The sequence below is a fragment of the Aythya marila genome (assembly GCF_965140915.1).
Source record: "Aythya marila genome assembly, chromosome: 2".
Lineage (NCBI taxonomy): Eukaryota > Metazoa > Chordata > Aves > Anseriformes > Anatidae > Aythya > Aythya marila.
In genome coordinates, this window is record NC_139043.1 from 117,979,061 (window position 1) to 117,994,129 (window position 15,069).

At 38.7% G+C, this 15,069-nt stretch overlaps 1 protein-coding gene across 1 annotated transcript; it reads right to left on the minus strand.

Annotated features, from left to right (window-relative positions):
• Nucleotides 1-6,813: 6,813 nt before the first annotated feature.
• Nucleotides 6,814-13,476, minus strand: CYP7A1 (cytochrome P450 family 7 subfamily A member 1; the record flags this gene model as incomplete). The annotated part of the gene is made up of 6 exons (XM_082754823.1): nucleotides 6,814-7,113; nucleotides 7,783-7,958; nucleotides 8,867-8,997; nucleotides 10,643-11,253; nucleotides 11,914-12,154; nucleotides 13,397-13,476. The coding sequence occupies 6 exons, from the start codon at nucleotides 13,474-13,476 to the stop codon at nucleotides 6,814-6,816; spliced, it is 1,539 nt and encodes a 512-aa protein (XP_082610949.1).
• Between the last annotated feature and the right edge of the window lie 1,593 nt (nucleotides 13,477-15,069).

Sequence of the window (15,069 nt, forward strand, 5' to 3'; positions counted from 1 at the left end):
CAAAATTATCCCATGATTTCTCCTCTTTGTGCTTCCTCTTCTTTTTATCTTTGGAAAATTGCTTGAAAGGTCTTGCAACACAAAGACTAGCTTATCATGTTACTTCTACATTAAGATCAAAGAACAGTTTAAGAACTTCATCTATGATTTGTAAAATCTTAGCTCAAAACTGCAGTCATTGAAAACACTTGTTATGTTGGGGACTGGCTGGCTGAACCTAGAAGCAGCACTGTTAATAGGCACCTACTGTTCCTCTTTTATTTGAGCCTAGGAGTGATTTTTTTTTATGTTTTTAATTGAAAAGAGCACCTTGCATACAGCTTTGACCCTCAGCCCATCAGGACCCATATACCATGAGGACCTCCTCCCCTTCTGTCACTGGGGAGTTCCTCAAAGCAGGTCTCAGAGATTGGGTCCACACACAATACGGTAGCAGCTTTTTCCATTTAAAATTTGGCTAAGATGGCCTTAGATCCATCCTGTCAGGCAGTTCCAGGCTGAACCTGAACCTTGAGAAAATCACCAGGGTGCTGCAGCTCCCAAGAGCCAGGTCCCAGCTACCGAGAGCCAAAACTACCAAAACTACCCCTCTGTGCTGCATCTTCCACATTGCAGGCCTGCCCCTAATACCTCTGAGTGTGGCTGCTGCTGCTGCTTCATGCCCATGCTCCTGGAAAGGAGCTGGTTCAGCCTGCCAGAGACAGTTGACTGACCAAGCTAGTTTTACATGACCTTTAGCATCCAGCAAAGGGTTATCAGGTGTAGTTTCTCTGCAGACAACTCCCAGCTGGTGAATAGCAGTGATGGCCAGCATGGTTTCAGAAATGTGAAACTGTCTTTTTCTGATAAAGTGCCTTGTTACTTTAGTAAGGTCATCGTGTCACTTCCAGGAACTCCAGCATGAGGAAAGATTTCTTTCAGCAGAAAAACTGTAAAGCATTTTCTTTGTCTCACTTCCACCTCTTCAGCCAAAGTACCTCTCTGCCGAGTTATACACCACCTGCTCCCACTCAGCTGCCCGTGTCTTGCTTCTTATCCCAGGACTGCCGTGCAAAGGCACCTACCAAGCCCTTTGCAAAGCTCATCTGGGTCCAACAAAGGCTTGTGCCCTTAAACCCCTTGGTGTGCCTAATCTACTGAGTGCTTGTGCCTCCCTCAGGAGGTACCCTCACTTTTACTCACCATGGTTAGAGACTGCCCTCAGCATGTGGATTTGATTCCCTCATCTACCTCCGGCACTTCAATCCCATGTCAAAACTGAATAGTTTCTAAATCATAACTAAGAGAGGACTTTAATTAAAAGAGTACAGGTTGGGAAACATGCAAATCATTCTACTCAATTTGTTCAGTTTTTCAGAGAAAAGCTACCACTGGGAAAAGCAGTGAATGCCCGAGCTAGCCTAATGGTTAGGATTCTCACCTGGGAGGCAGGGTCTCTGCCTCCTTTCTGCCCATATCTCCTTCTGTGTAGTAGATAGGTAATGCGAAAGACTCACACAACCCATGGCGTAGGCTGCCTCCTTCATACCAACCTGGGTCTGCACAGTGTTTTTTTAATTGCTTCTACGGTCTTTCATCTTACCTTGTTTTGGTCTCATATCTTGAGAAAAGTACTGTTATTTGGAGACGCAGCACAGAGAATTGCCCTGGTATAACTTTGCGGTGTCCGTGACCCTGGCAAGGCAGATGAGTATTGATTGCTGAAGTATTTGATTACATTAGCTGAGGCATAGCAGCCACAGACTTTGTACCATTTTCTCCCCTCACTTGCTTCTGGGTGACCCTGGTAACAGAGGTTTAACTGAGGTTACAAAAGTAGCAGTCATGGAATGAAACCAAAATACTTCCATATTAACCAATATTAAAATTGAAAAAAAAAAAAAGGAGAACTGTTCAAACTTTTCATTTGCATTTCTTTTGTCACAAAGTGTGGAAAGTGCTCAAGAGTTTATTCTGGATCTTTTCAGCTTCATAACTCTAGGTCAGCATTAAAAATTGACACTGCTCTGCAGAGTCCTCTGAAGATATGCTGATATGCTCCTTCTGTTACAGGAGTTCAGAACTGGACAAGAAGAACCAATCACCTCTCTTGTTTTACATTTCTTACCCAATGAGTACCAGTTCACAGCTTGTGGGTCCAGATGTCCATTGAGAATTCCTACCCCAGCAAAAGAGCAGTGATGGGAAGTTGAATGGCAATGGCCATGCTCCCATGGGAATTTTGGCAGGAGCACTTGAGCCATCCCTGTGGGACCCTGTGTATGGTCTGATTTCTACCAGTTTGTAATGAGTCTGCAGTTAAGGCATTGCACTTGGGTGGGATGGGTATATGGATTCTCCTGCCTGCTGTGATTTGTTAAATGTTCTCATTGCCTCTCATGGTAAATCTTTGAATTAGCTCTGTGGGAGAGGTGTACAAAATCTGTCCATTATTATCTGTGTTACTATTATTACAAGATAGTTGTGTTGCATGAACTAGTGCCAAGATTTGTCTTTTGGAAGTAGTCTCCCCACATTCCTAATGGAATGAACCTTCATCTGGCTCAGGTACCTCAGAGCAGTAGATGGTTGTGAGTCAGATTTATTGTAAATTCTTTGTAGAAAGGCTTTAGTGCAGGATAGAAAATTAGCCTGCACTTGGAGCTATGTCTATGAATGGTCTTGCTCTTAATAGGTTTAAATCAAGTAAATAACATGACTGAAAGGATGTGATAGGAGAAAAAAGTGGAGTGTTGGAATTTTCTTCTAAAAAAACTCTCTCCTTTTTTCTTTCCCTTTTTTCTTCCTTTTTTTTTTTTAATTATTTATTTATAAAAGCATAGACCAGTAACAAAGGTAAAATACAAAACATTTGCATAATATGGCATATTTGCTTTAAATCCCATAACAAATGTGGATGGAAGTCTAAAATAAAATAAATATAAAATATATAAAATAAAATAAAATCCTAGTATATACATATGTAATTTGTGGTTACAGCCTGTAAAAATATTTCTGATAAAACTTAAATTTATAATCCTCTGATTTAGATTAAAGAGGATATATTTATGCATCTTTATAAATAGTTTATAGAAAGGTGGGGTGGCTGGTTAAAAAGAATTTGGCTAGAACTTGATGGTGTCTTTACAACATAGCCAGACCCTAAGCAGTGTGTGGACATTGCCAGCCCAACTCTAAACAATTCGTATGGTCATAGACCTTATTCACATGACCCTTATTCACATGTTTGCTTGTTTGTTTTTTAACATGGTACTACTTTGCTCAGTTACACTAGCATGACCAAGCCAGTTGGAGGACCCATGTCTCACTGTTCACTTTATTTGACGTTAATTGATTTCCAATTCTCGATGGGGATAAAAGTTACAATTTAGATTGGTATTGGCTTTTGGCCCAGAATGACTATGCAGTCCTGGAAGGCCTAAAGAGCTAGTCTCAGCTAGTCTCAGCCTGGACCTTCATCCATGTGCAAATGGAAGCTGGACATTCATTCACATCTACCTCACATTTCTGGCCAGTGTATCCAGACAGACAGATGCTGGAGAAGTTAAATCCAGATACATTACCCTCTTGTGAATCCTGAAGCACATTTGCAGGTAGCCCTTCCTACTAGAGACATCATTTCACGAGTTCTCCCATTCTTACAGGTATTACATTTTGGTAAGGAATGCATTTTCCCTCTTTAACACAAGTCTTGGAATCATCCATCCACTGTTAGGTAAGTTTCCTGGACATGGTTATAAGATGGACCATAATACCTCAGACACAAAATGTCTTGGGAGTTCTCCTGGCCATTCCTTAGTCATATCTGCCTTGGCAGGGGTATCTCTCTTCTGTATTAAGCTTGGGTTTATAAAAGTTTCTTTGAAAAAGAAAGCTTTTACTTTCCATATTGCAGTAAATAATTTTTAAAGGAAAGTTTTTCATCATGTGCATCAACACGTATTGCAAATAAAACAGTATAGTTATTTTAATTGCAAATAGAGTTTTAAGAATAGCAGTTTACATTATTTCCATTGGAAATTCATAGGGATTTATGCAGGTTGCAATGAAGCACTTTTTGTTCTAAAATGTTAGCAACAATTTAGCACTGGCTTCAAAAACAAACATAAATTTGTAAATAGCTGTCTAGTCACAGAACCTTACAACTTTTTTTTTTTTAATTTATTTGGTCTTCACCTTCTTGGTGCAAAAGTAGCTGAAGGCTATAGACAAACTCTAACTTATTTGTAGCATTTATCTTGTACATTCTGAACATTAAAGACTGATCTAATCCTCACTAAAACAAACAAAAAGAAATAAACACAAAAAACAAAGCTCAAACAGAAACTGAGTTTCTTCTTACATGTCTGCTGCAATAAAAAATGTGGATGGTTGCCTCTAACTGAACTTGTAGGCAAGATCCAATGGATCAGGGTTATCATACATCAGGGGATGGAAGAAAAAGTGCCAAGTGTCAATGCCATGGAGATGCTGGCTTCAATAACTCCTGTGCTGTCTTCCATTATCTACTGTTGCAGTTCTGTTTTGAATTCATTTTCATCAAGGAAGGTTATTTTGCTTAAAACATTGCACAGACTTGCTACTCTCAAAACCTGTAGTTTTAGGAAAGATTTGTTTAAGAAAGGAGGAGTAGATACTCTAATAGTAATAATATGTGCCAGGGCATATGTAATTATGATAATGTCAGGCTTTCATGTGTTCTCTGAGTCAATACTAACTTACAATGAATGTGCTGTAATTTATATAAATCATACAAAAACATAATTGACAGAAGTATGAAAAGAGGCTGTACCTACGACTGGGCACTTCCCCTACCAAGAGAACCAAACTAATAATTCAAAGCCACTTTCATTATATCTAATTGTTTAAATATTATAGATATTATAAATGGCAACAATGTGGTGTTCTTTGTTCTCTTTTGAAAATGAAAAAAAAGTTTAAATAAATTTACAAGGGTAACACACAGGTAATAGTCACACACTACAGAATCTTTTTCTTTGCCTTTGAATATTTAGTACAGTGGATAGTGAGAATAGAAACAGATGCATAATTTAAAGCAGCTCAAGGCCTGGGTCCTGGTAAAATTTCATGTTTAGGAAGAGCTTTATCAGCTAGATTTGATGTCTTGGTAGAATGTGAAATCTGAAAATATCTAATAGTTCTGTATCTCATCTTCTGTGATGAGGCTAACATTTGATTCGAGGACAAAAGGTCAGATCATAAATCCTTAGAAGCATATAAAAAATAGGATAACAACAATATTTTAAATCCATTTGTTGTTTTCACTGGCAGATGATAAGAAAACTCTTTCTTTCAGCCTAAAGATGTTTCATTAAAAACTGGACTTTTGTGACACCCATCCATCATTTGCAGCAGAAAGGAACAGGATGTTACAGAGAACTAAATGATATGCCTGAAATGATTTTTCTTACAGACATGACACCACTGAAAATAAATGTGTGGGAAATGTGTGGGCATATCCATAGTAGCTTTAATGGAATTAGACTAGGAAGATCTATGGAGTATGACCAATGGAGGCCTATGGATATACGGAATTTAGAGAAGGGTACAAAATCCAACTATAAGCACTGGTGGCTATTTACTTATCTCCGTATTGACAACACAGATGGTGAAGGGTCTAGAGAGGAAGATGTATGAGGAGCAGCTGAGGCCCCTTGGTTTGTTCAGCCCACAGCAGAGCAGGCTGAGGGGAGGCCTCATGGTGACCTGTAGCTCCCTCAGGGGAGCGGAGGGGCAGGCGCTGAGCTCTGCTCTCTGGGGACAGCGACAGGACCCAAGGGAACGGCATGGAGCTGGGACAGGGGAGGGTCAGGCTGGGGGTTAGGGAAAGGTTCTGCACCCAGAGGGTGGTCGGGCACTGAGACAGGTTCCTCAGAGTAGTGGTGATTGCACTGAGCCTGCCAGAATTCAAGAAGCATTTGGGCAGTGCTCTCAGACACATGGTCTGATTTTTGGGTGGTCCTGTGTGGATCCAGGAGTTGGACTTCATGATCCTTGTGTGCCTCTTCCAAGCCAGGATATTCTATGATATTTGAGCTGGCTAGTTTAAAGGTGGCTCAGGTGGCTAGGGATGAGTGCATAAATCTTTGAGAATGTTAAGACATTGAAACAACCAACAGTCTAGAGAAGCATTTAGTGCAGATAATATCATTTATTGTAATACAGTTAAAACTTTCTGAACAGAAATATATATTACAATGAATATGATACAGGTTCTGCAGTTTCACTAGAACGTGAAATATTTTGTAGATTTTATTCAAGTCTTTTCTAGTTTTTAATAAAAACATAAAGGTACTTCCCCAGGAAATTCTCCCCTCCCCCAGTCTGCCTTTATACTATAAAAATCTTATTTCACCAATGGTGAGAACCCTCCACCTCCAACATTTCAGTTATAAAAAAAGAGTATGGTTTAACTCTTGTTGAATTTTTATAATTATTTTGAACTACCTCATGAAATTTTAACTATATTACTCTGGGAAGGTATTTGCTGGCAGAAAAAAAATGAACTATTGTACACACACAACTCAAAGTCACAACTTGCATTTTAGAATGGTTGGTAAAAGGAGTAACTTTTGTACCAACAACATGGAATAAACCCATTTTCTGCTGCCACCATAATAGTATTATATATTCTCTATTAGGTTGATGAAGTAGCATCTTCCTATGGATTTTCCCCTGAGACTTACAATGTTTCACTTGCACACATACATAATGTATATACAAAATATATGTTATATAGTGTATTTATACTGTACACAGTTTATAGATATAATAATATATATATATATATATTCATAGACATTTCAGTCTATACCTGAAATCAATGTCATTGGATGGTTGCAAAATCCCCAGTCCTGCACGGGATTGATCTAAAGAAGGACACTGCACGTTGTTGTCCACAAGCTCTATCTCAAAGTATGAAAATATCAAAACCAAAAATTGTTTAATTTCATGGACAGCAAATAATCTGCCAGGGCATTTTGCTATTCCTGTCCCAAATGGCATATAATAATACTTCAACTTGCGACCATTGCGGTAGAAGTCAGTCTTTTCTTCTCCGTTCTCATTGAGATAGCGATCGTATTTGAATGTCTGTAATAAAACCCACAAAAGAGTTAGTTGATATCTGAATAACTCCAAGGACTGGATAATGCTATTAAGACACAAAATGCAGGCTGGGAGGGAAAAGCCTCAGGCAGTAAACACTGCACAGGACAGTTTTTGTGCTTCATGGTAGTACCAGGCCCTAAGGTGCTTTCTGCAAAGGGTAGTCCTTGAAAAGTTCTGGCATGTGGGACAATATCATCTCAGGATCTTTGCTAGAGTCAAGCTAGGGAATCCTTCTGATAACTTCTTAAAAGTTTTGATAACTTCTAACCTCTTAAAATAAGCAGAACAGCTTGCATCCTTGTTCATGCATCTGAACTGGAAGGTTTCTCATCCTGTGTTGTTGAGAAAATATTATCCTTATCCTTGCCCTCTCTCAATCTCCTCCTCTTCTTCCTCCCCAAGTGGTAATCTGTCATTATTGAGGAAGACAAAAGCTAAAAGGCTCTCCTGGGCTTCCAGTACACTTTCTGTTTACACCCAAACATGTTTTGCAGGTAGTTCTTGCCTATCCTTGAGACTCCAGGCATAAGAACAGACTGTCTGGAGCACAACAGAGTAACAGCTGTAGAGCATTCTTGGTAAGTGCTCTATTAAAAAACATGCTGGCTTCTGCTAGAGCTCAGAATTTAATGCACTGTGATAAATACTTACCAAAGGATCAGCATAGATTTCTGGATCAAAATGCAGAAGTTGAGGATAAAGAGCTACAATATCATCCTTGCGAATGTTGTAAAAATCATTCTCTAAGTGCAAAGTGAAATCCTCTTTAGCAACTCGGAAAGTCATGGATGCACTCGATAGCCTCATTGCCTCCTTGATGATGCTATCTATAGAGAGAGGAAAAGGAATGATTACCACAGAAATAGTATGTATATGTCCTTGGGGGAGGACATATTTTGAGCTATTTCAAACCCACTATTAAAGCCTATTAAAAAAAATAATTTAACAGTAACTTCATAAATGCCTAAGAAAGTATCTTTCTCATTTCTTGTTAGCATTATTATCCCTTCTGCAGATAACACTGAGAATATAATCCGCTTTCCCCTAGAAAATTACTCATAGCTGATGCAACAGAATATTTGAAAGTGAGACACACTTTTAAGCTGAAGTAAAGAAAAACATGAAAACATAACAAGAAAGGGAAACAGTGCAGTGATCAGGCTTTTCTGAAACTTTTAGTGCTGGTGCACAGGAGCACCTTGTTTTTTGCTTCATTTCAATATAAACTGATTAAAGAAATCAGCAGTAGTCAAACAGTGACATTTTCAAAACTCTTCCCTGTAATTTGGACACTCGAAATATGTGCCTGCAATTTGAAAAACATTAAGAAGAAATTCCAGTAATGGTACTAGAAGATCTTGCTTGACATAATAACAGCTGCCATATACAATTTGGCAACACCCTTTTATTTGATCTAAAGCCGTTACCAAACAAAATATTGTTCTGAATTATCCACGGGTGTCCAACACTGAATAGTTGTGCTGACACACACTGTATTCCGACATGCCATTACCCATGGAAAAAAAAAATGCTATTAATGTGAATTGGTACACTCAGGACCACCTCTGATACTGGGAAGACTGATTGTGTTGGCCATTGCCAGGGAACATAAAGGTTTTTGTTCTGGTGTTTGCTGGTTAATAGTAATTCCATAGAAAGTACTTATATGGTGACAAATAGAAGATTGTGAAAATTGTGGGGTGATTTCTGGTACTCCTGCATAAAACAGTCATACCTAGTACTGGCATATTATCCAGCTGTTTTCGGTTCAAGGAAATATGTTTGCCATCTAAGCTGATCTTCTCTCCAGCACTTTCCAAAATGCTTTGCACTTCTTTGATAGCAGCTCTCATTGCTTCTGGATTCCTAAAATCAAAAGTGCATAAGTATGACATAATGTTATGCTTAAGAACGGTTTAAAAAGACTTTGTGCCATTCATTTTATTCCCAAATAAAATTTAGTTTGTTAGCTGACTAGTACAACCTTCCAAAATGAAAATGTTGAAGCAAAATCTACTTATGCAATTAGACTTTTTCACCTTTTGGCAAAGATACAATAGGTTCTATAAAGGAAAAGAACCCCAAGTATTTGATCTGTCTCCAATGACAGGTGGGACAGAACTAATGTGCGTAACAGAGGTAATAAATAGTGATGTCACTAAAAAGCAATGCCAAGAATAAGAAATGAAACGATCAGTTGCATATTAGGAAAGAGCTCCATTGCAGGTAGAAGATTTGGGAAGGGGATCATAAATCAGTTTTATAACATCACTTATCCTGGATGATGTCCTATTATGTGATGTCCTATTCTGTTTGTCTGAAAAGAATCTTCCAAATGCTAAAAGTCCACATAGTACCCTTTACTATTTAGACTTTCTTCAGACATGGAATACATGAACAATATATGGTGCAATATGCATGATAACAATGCAGGATTCAACAGTGTTGTCATTATGAAGGCATGATCAGCCAGGACACTTTAAGCCAATGCTTTCTTAGAATAAAAAGTACCAAATAACCCCAGTTATTGGCACTGGCTGGTAGGTATGAGATTACAAGCCACTGGCTAAATAAAAACATTAGAAATTTAGATATATACTTAAGAGCTGGGGTAGTTTATATTCCATGGAGTATACTCACTCTAAAATGGACAATTAATAGTTTTATCTGAACTGTGCTCTCCTCTCATAAGTAACAAACTCAGTAGCTCCAGTTTATACTGCAGATATCTAAAGTTAGGAAAATTCTACATAGGAAAGTCTATTCTGGAAATTTAGGAAATTATGTACAGGAATCTTCACCCACTTAAGGTTTTGAATGCCCTTCCTTCTCTTGAGTAATTTGGACATATATCCCAAGTGAATCTCAAATCACTGGCCTAAAACATGTATGAATAGTTGAGGATTTTGTGTCTCACTCTTCATGCTGCCACAACAGCTTTATCCAAGTGGAAGAGCTCTGCTGCAGTCTGGGTGAAGAAAGCAGCAGGGAGCTGCTGTGTTGATATTGCTGCATAACTACTACAACCTCAGTAGAATCTATCAACATATAAACTATTGTCTATTAAATATCTGTTAAATCAACCATGAAGTTAAAGCCTGTTTTGCCTGCTCTAGTGAGATGGTCTAAACATGTCTGATTATACTGGGAGCCTTCAATGTAATTAAAATTCTGACTGCAACCAGCACTTTTAGTGTCATATATAAACTTACTCCAAATTTGCCTTTACGAAGTACATCACATGCTACTTTTTAATGCTAGGATTCAAGGCATTGCCCTGGAGTATTTTTGAAAATCTTCTATGGCATTGCTCTGCGGTACCTCTACTTGGTCTGAGACAAGAAAAGGGGGGGTTCTGCAGAAGTCCACAACATGCCACTTGTGTTGTAATCAGTAAGCTTCTTGATACTGAAGTATCAAGCAGTGGAATTTACCCATAGTAGTGAATTGGTTTCTGAAAGACAATAAACATTATTTTTCTCATTTGGAAGCAAGAAATGGTGGGACTTACTTCAGGAGATAGAACAAACTCCAAAATGTGGCAGGAATGGTGTTGGCTTGCGAGGCCCAGAGTACTGCCACATGGGTCTTTGCTTTTTCCATGTCATCAAAGGTTGACAGAGTGTCATTCAGGAACATGCGGAGGGTGACAAGCTCAGAGAGGTTGTTCCTTTTCAGGAGGTTCTTGTGGAGCAGTGCTTCCCCCAGCTTCTCACGTGCACTGTGGGCACTCTTGAATAGATGGATAGGCAGCCCCGCCACAAGAGCCGGAAAGATTCTATCAAATTCCTTGAAATTTTCAAGGGCATTTAGAATATGTGCTCTCTCGGTCTCCTGCTTTGATAGATTTTTCTCATGATTTGAATTAAATTCTTTACCAAAAAGTGTTAAAAAGCCTGACTCAAACATCACCTGGCAACAGAACTTATAAAGTCCTTCTGTTGTCCAGGCATTAAACTGAAGTTTAGATGTTCTTGACTGCAGCATGACGTCTTGTAGATTTTCCATCATTGCTTTGATGAGGTCATCTAGGGCGTTACCTTGAAGGGTTCTAATGAAAGTCTGATGAAAATTTTCAGTGGTGTTTCCCTCTGCTGGGTCAATGCTACCATGCCCAAAAGCCTGTCACAAAATAAATTGCATGCATGATAAATAAGACCTGTCATAACCTTGATGATGAAGTCTAACAGAAATTAAAGCCAGAGCATAACTTTATATCTAACTAAAGGAAAGTATAATAAGGACTGTGAATTCTAGAACTGATACTTTTTCATAGTGGTTAAGAATGCAAATGAAAATAAAATCAAGCATGTTTACAATAGATGTGGTTACCTAGAGTTTCATTCAACTCCCACTGACATCAGAAGGACCCTTTTTGCTTACTTCAATAAGAGTTTGATTGAACTTCTACTGTGTTGCATCATTTTTTAAGACATTGGGAGCTAATCTTCCACAGTGCTGAGAACCTCCTGAAGAAGTTTTCAGCTTCAGCAAGCCATATATCATTTTGTAAAAAAGGTGCTAACTGTGTTTCTACTTTAGCAATTAGGAATACTACCTGACTAAATGTCCTTCTTTTACAATCCAAATTACTGTAAATTTCCTTTCTGTTAAGGAAAGGGGGGAAAAAAAGACTCTAATGTTTTAAACCGATACAAGTGCAGAAATGTGAAGTCAATTATATTTCAAAGGCATGGTTATGCTACAGGGTTTAACTAGGTACTGTCTGTCCTGCCAGAAGATTCTACACATTAGATATTGAAGCCACTTTTAACATGGTACCTTGGCAGAAGTAGCAAAATGGAACTTTTTCCAGTCCAAGTGTTTTCCATGGCGTATCAATGAATGGTATGAAAAAGGGTCAGTGAGGAAATGAATGTATTTCCCCGCTACTCGGCAAGTGAAAATGTGGCCATGCTTCTTTTGCTTTTCTTTGAGGAATTCGAGGGGGTTGGCACCGAACTGCAAGGCACAGCCCAAGTATGGAAGGAACCCGTTTTCAAGTGGTGGCTCTCCTTTTTGCCTACAAAACACAAAAAAAGAGCTGAGTTTAGAAGTACGTATCAAGATGTCTCCTCTAGGAGAGTAAGCAAAGGTAAGTAAAGATAAGTAAAACAATGATGCGAAGCTTTTAGTAATAGCCGATTTCTGCTGCTGTTGATAAGTAACTTCTTTGCCTTTAAAGAGTAATCCTATTGTGATGTCTGTTGTATACAAAAAAGAATAACTTACTTATGTGTTATGATAAGCATAACAACACAGTTTGACTTTGTCACTTTTATTTTCCCTAGATCAAGAGTTTATTTTTCATCTATTTAAATGCAGTATTGTTGCCACTACCTAACATGCACAGATGCTTAATTGCCCCATAAATAAATAATCTTTCCTGCTAACATTGTCTGAAACATTTTTGGCAGTGGTATTCACAAATCAATTTGAACCAAAGAGAATAGCCTTTTGAGTGTAGAAAGGTTGTTATTATTGGCATATCCCATTTGGACCAGGTCCTGCTGAAAACAGTGGGAATTTGGCCATGATCTTCAGTAAGCATAAGATTTGGTCTTTCAAGGAAAGCATCATTAAGAACATGCTTTATGTTAAACATATGCTTAAATAATATTTTTTATTCCAACAGTCAGAAAACTACTTCCCTGCATACAGTTACCATGGCTGCTAAAATAACTTTCAGATAATAGTTTAGTTATATTCTACTATGTTGCAGGTGGTTATTATTATATGAACTTAAATACTTTTACCTTTTTATTAAACTTTTTAATAGTAAAACAAGAAAAAGACTGCTGAAAAATATAAAATTACAACAGATAAGCAAATATATACTTGCTCTGTATAACTAGTTAGGATAGATTGATAATATGAAAATGTTTCTAAGTAGGTATTAAAGTATAATTAGATAGAAGTAAGTATTAGTTGCAATTAAAATGCAGGTAAAGATATAACCTAGTACTTTAGGAAATCAGAACATGTATATTAATGTTTTAATTTCCTCATTTATGCATAGGTTAGTATTGGCACATGCCTAGGCATTAACTCACCATTATTAAAAGCCTGTATGGACAAGTTCTGTTGTAACATAAATCTCTCAAAAAAACAAAGTACCTTGTTGCCCATGTTATCCTGCATTTATCTACCTGCATTTATTCACATGATAAACTTAAGATTATACTAGTTTTAGGCACATATACAGTATCTTTGTCAGAAGTAAAGACATGGTATACTGAGATACATTTTCAAACAGATTCCTTACCTCCTCCTCCTCCCTAGAAGAAACCAAAAACTGCAACAGAGTATTATTACTATTCCCCAGATCCATGGTGATATGAACATTTCTGGCTGTACACAAAATCTTCCAGGTGGACAACCTGGTAACTACCAGTATAGCAGAAATGGTGACTGAGAATGATACAGACAACAGGTCACATCTTATATACAGTAGGTGCACCACTGTATTTAATGACACTCAGTCAACTTTGCAAGCTATTGATTAACCTTTTCTGGACATAGCCCACTTTGTCTCTATTCTGACATCTTTCTGCAGAGCACTTCACTGGATTGATGCAGCCAGTTGCAGACATGGCCTTGAGCTGATATCGGGTATCAGTAGTGGTTCCAAAGTAATCAAACAGCTGTAATAGTTGATAATTTGAAGGTCTCTCAGGTGTGTTTTGATCTATCCTGCAGATTTACCAATTACAGTCTATAGTTCAAGTTTAGCAATAAATCAAATGGCTGCTGACAGGTGTCCAGTGGATTCAGACTGGGCTAAATGGTGGCTGAAGATCGTGTTGTCCTTTGGCTACCAGCCTGCCCATCCCTGCTCTTCTCCTTTGTGTGGGCTGACCTGACTCTGCTGTGCAAGACGGAATGGGAGAGGTCTGGCTGTGGGTAAAAGGGTGGACTTGCTCCCTCTAACAAAGTTTCCCTAGCAGAAAGAGAGGCATGTATTTTCTATAATGCAGTGAAAGAGAAAATAAAAGAGATTTGTATGATCATACAGTGTTTTTTGTTTTATTTTCACTCAATGCCCTTGGATCTCCAATCCACCCTTTACTTTTCAATTTAATTCTTCTGTTTTCTATCTTTGACCCATGCTGTACAGCACAGCACCAATTCAGCTAATTTTATGGCCTATGGTCTCTGGTCCTATTTCCCAGAAGCTCTGAAAAATGTATTGAATTTTCAGCACCCAGAGGACAAATCCTCCACCCCACCCCACCCCCTTTTTTTTTTTTTTCGTTTTCTTTCTGATTGATTCCTTTCTGCTTAAATACATTCCTATGCACTCATTTTCTTTGATCATCCACATTGAGTTCTGCCATAGATCAAGACACTCAAGCACCTCTCCTATGAGGAGAGGCTGAGAGAGTCAGGACTGCTCATCCAAAGGAGGCTCAGGGGTAATCTGAGTAATGATGTCTATACACACCTGAAGGGAGGGTGCAAAGAGGATGGAGCCAGGCTCTGTTCAGTGGTGCCCAGTGCCAGGACAAGAGGCCATGGGCACAAACTCAGGAGGCTCCCTCTGAACATCAGGAAGCACTTCTGTGCTGTGCCATGACTAAGCACAGGTTTCCCAGAGAATTTGTGGAGTCTCCTCCTTGGAGATATTCAGAAGCTGCCTGGGCATGGTTCTGGGCAGCCTGCTCTGGGTGGCCCTGAAGGAGTTGGAGCAGATGGCCTCCAGAGGTCCCTTTAAGCCTCAGCCACTCTGTGATTCTGTGATACCCTGCCCACACATTGCTAAGACCTTTCTAATTCTCCATCCAACCAGCCACTTTCACTCTGACGTTTGCTTTAATCAGATATCACAAATCCTGGCATTGTCTCACTACTGTATTAATAGAAATCACCCCCAAACTTCCTCTACTTATCTCATGCACTGCTCTGAATTCTAATTGCACTTTCCTCACTCTCTGATTC